The following is a 7,958-nucleotide window of genomic DNA, read 5'->3' as shown; positions in this document are numbered from 1 at the left end:
TGGAGGAAGAATCCCTAAGCGACCATCGTTACATCTTCATCGAAGTGGATGGGGGCACTTTTGTGAGTGCATAAATGGATTCCTGGAGGTCGAGGACGACTGTTCAGTTGAAAGCGCAGTGAACTGGGTCATGGGGGCTATATGCAAGGCCTGTGATGCATCCATGCCACGCAGGAGAGGTGGAACAGCACGTCACAACTTAAGGGGAAACATTACCTCTTTAAGGAGGCAAGCCCAGCGGTCCTAAACGGCAAATCGGCCGACGGCAACACTTGACGAAGATGCACACAAAGTCACAAAGAAAACTCTCCGAGATGCTATCAAACAGATCAAGAGAAGATGCTGGAGAGTCCTTTGTGAATCGACAAATCAAGACCCTTGGGGCACCCCTTATAGAATGATGATACGCAAACTACATGCTGGACGAGGCAACGTGGCCACTTTGGATGAGAAGACCCTGCTAAGCATCGTTAGGTCATTATCCCTAAGAGGTGACGCCACGCGGAGAGGATTTTTCCCTAATTTTTCCTACAAAGTTCACGATAAATGTTACAGTAGAAACCAGTAACCGTGGGACATTGATATCTTTTCATTACTTATTCCTTATAGCATACGATATTTTGAGTGGCTTTAAATAAGTTTTAGAGTGCACACGGTAAATTTTATTACTTGCACTTTTTACTGTGTTTCACAATGGTACAATGAAGAGTAGTGTAGATATAGTATAAAAGTTATACCTTTATACTATATATTTTCATCTTTGAAAAAGTTTACCATACACTTCAGTAAACGCTGACGTATCATGCTTACTTTTCAGGATGTTTTGATGTCCCGTGGGTACCGTGAGTTTCACGGTAATTTTTAAGGAAAAACTGTGTAAAATATTCATTGTCATTTCAGTCTTTGTTTTAATTATGTAAAATCAAAATTATATTCAATTGTAATTATACATTAATTTAAAAAACAGTTAGACACTAATTTAAATAAATAGCAAGATAATATGGGAAAAAATGAGTTTGCAATGCTTCATTTGCTATTATAAACTTTTATTATCAGAGTTTATGTAACTTAGGCGGCATACAATTAAATAATACTGGTAATGACTTTAACAATTATCTACAAGAGAGGTATACGAGGAGTGCCTTCTTATTTTAAGTCGTATGTTGTACATAATTTGGTATGAAAATCACGAATGCTCTTTTATAATTATTACTCATTTTGTAATTGAACATTGGTACATACTGTGTCCTGATTTTTCGATTCACGGTCACAAGGCGACTCCAGCTACTGATTCAGATATCTTCCTCCCTGTTTGGTTCCCTTCGAGTCGCCACCCTGCTCAGAAACTGCGCTCTCGGTTTGATTCGTACAGTTACGGCAACTCTCTCGGAAAGATTTCCTATTGTTTGGTCGAGGTCAAGGTGCTCAAATCTGCTGTGGAGGGACAGTCTCGACGTGTCGAATTGCCCGGCACAGGAGAGTACCAGTCGGAGACGTCTCCACGGAGCAGCAGAAGTCCAGGTGGTATACCGGCGCGTCGCTGGAGAAAGGAAAAGGGCTATAGAAATACGGATTGTTACGATTAAGAGGAGGGGGTAACCCCCTGACCCGAGTTGTAGATGTGGTGCCAAGCTGTTGCCCGATGCCCTGGGGAAGCGTCCGTGGATGATCTCCAGTTGTTACGTACCGATTCGAAAAGGAACGCTCTCAATTTGGTTTAAAGCAGCGACTCGAGGGGAATGACAAGAGTTATCGGCTATAAGGATCTCGACCAACCAGAGTTTGGCTAAAGTCAACTGACTGCTTTAAAGCAGCCTATCTTGGGACACTGATTGGGATGCCTCAAGCTGGCTCGCGATCTCGTGCTATCTGTTGATAGTTTTTCTAGCTATTTTTCGTGTACATTCTACAAGATTCTCGCTTGTGTAGTTCTCGCATTGCTCTTATATCCAGAAAATCGGACCGATTTACTGCCCCTGTTTCAAAAGTGTAGTGCCGGCCTGGATGTCCTACGGTTACAGTTCTCGGATTTCACGGATTAGCTGACCCAACTCTGGTGAGAATTCCCAATTGATTAATTATTGAAGGGATTTCGATTTTATAGCTCTGATTCGTTCTGCTGCGTTCCCAATTAATAAATTACTCTCTGTTTCCGGCACTATCAAGAGACTCGGTCGAGTCTCACGCCAACAGGGCTCGGCCCGCCGAGACTCTTTACACACGACGGTTGGCGCTGGGACGTGATTGACATCCTTGACGGATTTCATTTTGACTGATTTTGACAACCGGTAATAGCAGTATAATGGTGCCCTTGGTCGCTATTATAGAATTAGCGCTCTCTATTAACTTAAAAGTGCCTCAAGAGAGACTTAAAATAGGGTATGAGTAGCTAAGTCTCTAATAGACGTCTCTTATAGCGTCTTTTAAGGCTTTTTTTATAATTGCGACTTAAGAGAGAGATATGAGCAAGGTCTCTCTTATCTGCTGTCTTTTAACGACTAAAAGACGTCTCTTTTTCTGTTGTTTTTTCGTTTCGTAACGCTTTCTTAACTCGATAACTATGCTGATGATTTTTTAAGCTTGAACTTTAACACGCTTGGTACGAATTTCAAAATGTTATGCATTTTCAATCAACCTTATCACATGATAATTTCTATAATCGATTACCGTATTAATAACTTTCTGTAGTTAGAATCTCATTCTAAATGGATTTGACATAACTCGAAGTAATCATGAACATCATCATTGTGGCTATTCTACTATAACACTGTTTTTATAACGTTATCGTCATTTCTACAGAGATTTCAAATTTTAATTCGTCATTAAATCATAACACCAAATATATGTATCCCATATTTAATTAGGTATTATGCAACTTTCCAATTAAAAGCCCTATCGTACTTTTATAATTTCACAAATTCTGATCACTTCATACTCATCAATATATCGGCCATATATGACCAATACGCAATACACCAATGTTCCAAAGCTAAATACCGATTCATACGGTTACAATACTTTGAGCGATAGGTGAACTCGTGACATGAATAATAAAATAAAGTGCGAAAGAATAAATGACGTTATCCAGTTTAAATATTAGGAAAAATATTCTACATTATACGTAACTGCTAATAAAAGTATTCTATCCCTTATTAGTTTTTAGTTAATCTTTTTAGTTGATAACTTCAAAATAGTTCTCGACTTGGTGACTATATACATATATTGTGACGTATGCCGTTCATCGGCGTCGCCTACAAATAATCCGTGGCTACTCCCAACGTGCTGTAATCGAAGAAAAGATCCGAAGATCTAATTGTTGGGCGCCAGGTGCGGCTTTCCCGCACCACCATCCCTCACCACGGCCCTTTTTGAGGTTTCCCGGCGGCTCAGCCTCAGCGCACTGAAAATGGTAGAGGGGAACATGGGGGCGACGAGAGAGAATTTTGGAATCAACGGATAGGCGCGCAAAATGATAAGACAGCGAGTAGGATACCGTTCGGTTTATTACCATCAAATAAACGGCGGATTTCACAATACAACTCCCGTCGCGTACAGTGTGTCCTCCAACGGCGGCTCACGACTATTCCGAGTCGTGATTTCTAGCCTGCCCCAGACCTGTCCCTATTTCGGTGTCCCTACCGAATCCGCGAATCCTCTCGCGATCCTAACAGGTCTCGTTGGAGACGAGCCTTTCCTGCCTCGGGAGTGTGCCCTCTGACGTCGGTAGCCACCTGAGGCATCCGTGTGTCCGCACCACTCCCGCTCGGCTATCTTCTCGCGCAAGATATTCTCTAAATAAGACGCCCTCGCGGTACTTACCGAGAACTGGCTGTCCCCTCAGTCCCGTACCAAATCCAAAACGTGGTGGCAGTGTCACTTCCGCCTATCCCCGTGGTGCCGCATCCCGGCTCCACGAGGGTGTCCATCAAACACTCGGAATTTCACACACTGGGCCCCGCACTGGCACAAGACCATACAAAAAAACCCGGGGGCCCTAGTTTTCTACGAGGCTGCGAGGCGGGGCTTTTGTAATGTGTCGTCCTGACGCCACGTTACAATATATATAATCGGCTGTTATAGAGTTTTGTTATTTTTGTATAGCTGTTGCGAACGTTTCAAATCTCTTATCTACGTTAAATATAAAAATAATGAAATTTAAGATGTGCAAAGTGTTATACAACAGAATCGAAATAATGAAGATACACAAATTGAGCGCGTGGATGCAGTAATCGGTCGAACGCTCGAAAACGCTGAAAAGTATTGTCCAAATTGGTGATTAAGTATGATTGCAAAATATGATAAACAAAAAATACTGCTTTATGCAGCTCGTCAAGACGCATCTTTTTTACTTATACCATTTTTTTTAAAACTTTTTTCCCTGAAAATACGCACCAAAAACAATGTTTTTCAAAACTTAAACTGCGATATATCTGAAAGTTCTCAACCGAATCACTTGAAAGTTTAACTGGAGGTTCGTGACTCATGAGCGACGCCTATAGATCGATATACGATATAGATCAAAATGTGTTTGCGTTGTGTTGTTTATTTTAATGTTAATAGGAGCGAAGAATCGTAAAATCATGTTTTGAAGTCTCAGTAAAGTGCCTCTAAGTATGATGATCCTTACCTTTCGGGTAAGTTTTTAACGAAGTTTCATTTAGATCGATCGAAAATTGCAAAAGTTATTGCGAGTTGAACGAAAGTTATGTGTTGACGCGCGGCGCCGAGGTAACTCAATACGGTCGTCGGTCGGCGCTTTGCAAACGTAAAATGTATTAGTGTCGCGCGTCAATATATAATTTTTGTTCAACTCGCAACAACTTTTGCAAATTTCGATCGATCTAAGTCAAACTTCGCTAACAACATACTCGAACGGTGAGGATCATCATATTTAGGGGCACGTTACCGATACTTCAATAATAGAAAACTTCCTCGCTATGTGAAATGAACTTTTTGATATATCACGGTTTAATTTTCGAAAAACATTGATTTCAGTGCGTATTTTCGGGGGAAAAAAGTTAGATTTTATATTTTATGTAAGAAAAGAATTACTTCCCAAAAAAATGGCATGAGTAAAAAAGATGCGTCTTAGCGAGCTGCATAAAGCAGTATTTTTGGTTTAACATGTTTTGCAATCATACTTTAACACCCATTTGTACAATTTTGTTCAGCGTTTTCGAGTGTCCGACCGATTACTCCATCCACGCACTCAATTATGGAAATGGCTTAAACGCTTGAATTTGACTGCCTAAGAAGAAACTCGAAATTGCGCTAACGTCCCAACCGATATATCCAACATTCGAAAATTGAACATGATGAGAACAATTTTGAAGATACCAGTGACAAAGCCAATCTGGCTCGCATCTTCAGTGAATAAAATCGATGCAGTGCATTATTAAGAATGGGTTCTTTTATGGACCAGTTGACACTTAGAGTCATAAATTTACAAATTTTGTAACTCCTATAGGCCTATGTGAATTTTTTGGAACACCATTTGCTCCATGCAACGGTCCGACCAATTTTTTGAGATTCGTTAGCGCAGTTTCCCAAGACTTCAGTCACCGTAGAATTATCATTTCCGATATGGACGACCTCATCGTACCCACAACGAAGATCAACTAAAAGAAATGGAAATTCTGACAGCAGCGATTCGAAAAACTTAGAATGTTATCGAAGATGGTCGATCTTGTCCGTGACCCCAGATGATAAGAAGAGTTCAAAGGTCTCTGACATCCAAGTCACAAAAAAAAGTACAAAGCTTTTTAGAATTACCAGGCAACTTCAAAAAGTTCATAATCGACTATGCAAAATTAATCAGCCTATTGCGACACATAACCGAAAGTTCCGTTTCGATTTGAAACAAGAAAAATTGCTAATAGATATTCCCATTTGGGAATCGAGGGCCCGCTGAAGCCCTAGATAGTCTTAGACTGCCTCTGTGGGGACCTAGACAGTGCTTAGACCTGCAAAAAAATATTTTTACTAGGGATCCTTGTCGCACTAAAAAGAGTATTGAGAGTATTGAGCACCATGCAGATGCCAGCCAAAAGGGATCCCATGCAGCTCTATTGCAAGAAGATTCTCCTGAAGAAGACTTCCACTCTGTTAATTTTATAAGACATAAGACGTCCGATGTCGAGAACAAACTTCACTTGGATAACATCCTGAGCATACAAAGGTGACCTAGTTATAATCCAAGTTGAGGCTCCAGTTTGGTTCTGATTTTAAAATAAGGCAAAAGTGTCTCGCACCCTATCAGATTTCATAAGTCAAAGGAAATAACCAATACGAGGTCATTCAAGTCGGAAAATGGGAAGGTCCCAAAATCACATCAGAATAAGTCTTAATGCACTTCGGGGTCGAGGAATAGCAGGAATGGACGAACGTAGAGCCTTTCATAATCAATGCTTATGACGAAACATGATCTTAAACCATAGATAAAAGGTCTTAATACATGACAGAGCTACATGGTACTTCAGTCCTATCACTAATTAGAATGCGGATCTAAGACAGAATTTACTTGATTTCGTTAAGTGGGGCGCATGCGAGCAACTCGAGAGGACTGACGTTAAAGGAGAAGTCTAAAAGTAAAGCAGTTGCGCAGAGTGTCATTTGAAGAAACTGCAGTGTATTGAGACCTTCAATTTTTGTATTGTTCAATAAAATACTTGTCATTATTAAACATTCTAATTAAATGCAAAGATACTTCAAAATTAAAAGAGATTAATTTATTTATAGTTTAGTTTATACATTCCCTATTATAGTAATGAGATTCTGCATTGTTTATGATCTGATCTCATCAATGACTCAGAGCAACAATTAATTGATATGAATTTACTCTCATGCATTCTATTATAATGTTACCTTAGAAACCGTAGTTGTATTTGGGGAATCACAATCAATAGACCAATTGAAAAGCCCCAACAGTTAACTTTATGTAACTATCCTTGTTTTAAGTTCCCAATTGTGATGTTACAGTATCAATGTGACTATTATGTCCGATAGTTCTTGTTATAGCATTTAAATATGAGAATCCCTCGAATGTAACTATAATAGTTTAGAAAATAAAAAAGTTCCTTGAATATGTAATCGACATTAAGAAAGAAAAAGGATGCTGAGTACTATGGAGGATACACTATACCATGCGACCTTATCATAATATCAAGGTCTTATTAAGGAATAGTAATCAGTTATCATTATCTTTCATTATCCGTTTATTGCTATGCTTATCATTTTATAAATTGGAAATCGTGCAAAACAGTCAACGTACATAAAGTGATTACCAATACATTAATGTCCGAGCCGAAAGTATCTTCTTCAACTAATGAACATTTAGGACGTTTAAATGGTAAGATTAAGTTCCTCAATTTCTTTGTGGTAAATCGTGACATCCTTAAAGTACATATTAGGCACGGTGAAGTTGAATCCATAGACGGGTCTGTCCAGCGGGAATCCCATAGGTTTTCCATCGTCGAACATGGTGCCCCAAACGGGGGACTCGTACGTCCACGCGGGAGTCCCTTCGTACTGGCTAACATAGACGAACATCTGCATCGGCATACCGCTCTTAGTACCCTTAGGAAGGAACAGACGCTCAGGGAAGCCGGAAGAGCGTTTTTCGTACGTGAAGGGTTCACCACTCTTCATTGATTTCTTGATTTTCTCCATATACATGTGAGAGGATGTCTCATCGGGAACAACATATACTGAGTCCTTGCTGCTGCGCTCAACGACGTTGTTACCAACTTTCACTGGACGTAAGAAAACGAAGATTTATAATTACTTTAAGGATTAGACAAACATTTCCATATCCCTAACGTTGTGGAAATGAAAATATGTGCTTAAATGACTTTTTGATTTTGTTTGAACGTTGGCAATACTTACGTTTAACATCAAACAAGTCAACTTGCAAGAAGTTCATGTAATTATCAGTAATATTGAGTACATGACCATGTACG

The 7,958-nt window shown here is 39.7% G+C and overlaps 1 protein-coding gene across 1 annotated transcript; it reads right to left on the bottom strand.

Annotated features, from left to right (window-relative positions):
* Positions 1–7,196: 7,196 nt before the first annotated feature.
* Positions 7,197–7,952, bottom strand: LOC107271416 (hexamerin-like). The gene is made up of 2 exons (XM_015747400.1): positions 7,885–7,952; positions 7,197–7,751 (listed from the first exon to the last, which is right to left on the bottom strand). The coding sequence occupies exons 1-2, from the start codon at positions 7,919–7,921 to the stop codon at positions 7,342–7,344; spliced, it is 447 nt and encodes a 148-aa protein (XP_015602886.1). The 5' UTR covers positions 7,922–7,952; the 3' UTR covers positions 7,197–7,341.
* Positions 7,953–7,958: the final 6 nt, after the last annotated feature.

Source organism: Cephus cinctus, unplaced genomic scaffold, assembly GCF_000341935.2.
Source record: "Cephus cinctus unplaced genomic scaffold, Ccin1 Ccin1_scaffold0967, whole genome shotgun sequence".
Lineage (NCBI taxonomy): Eukaryota > Metazoa > Arthropoda > Insecta > Hymenoptera > Cephidae > Cephus > Cephus cinctus.
The sequence above is the reverse complement of the archived record's forward strand: the minus strand, read 5'-3'. Positions and strand labels throughout refer to the sequence as shown.

Coding starts and splice junctions, on each gene's coding strand:
- LOC107271416 (XM_015747400.1), bottom strand. CDS start 7,921: ATGAACTTCTTGCAAGTTGACTTGTTTGATGTTAAAC. Junction 7,752..7,884: donor TGACTTGTTTGATGTTAAAC/GTAAGTATTGCC, acceptor TCTTACGTCCAG/TGAAAGTTGGTAACAACGTC.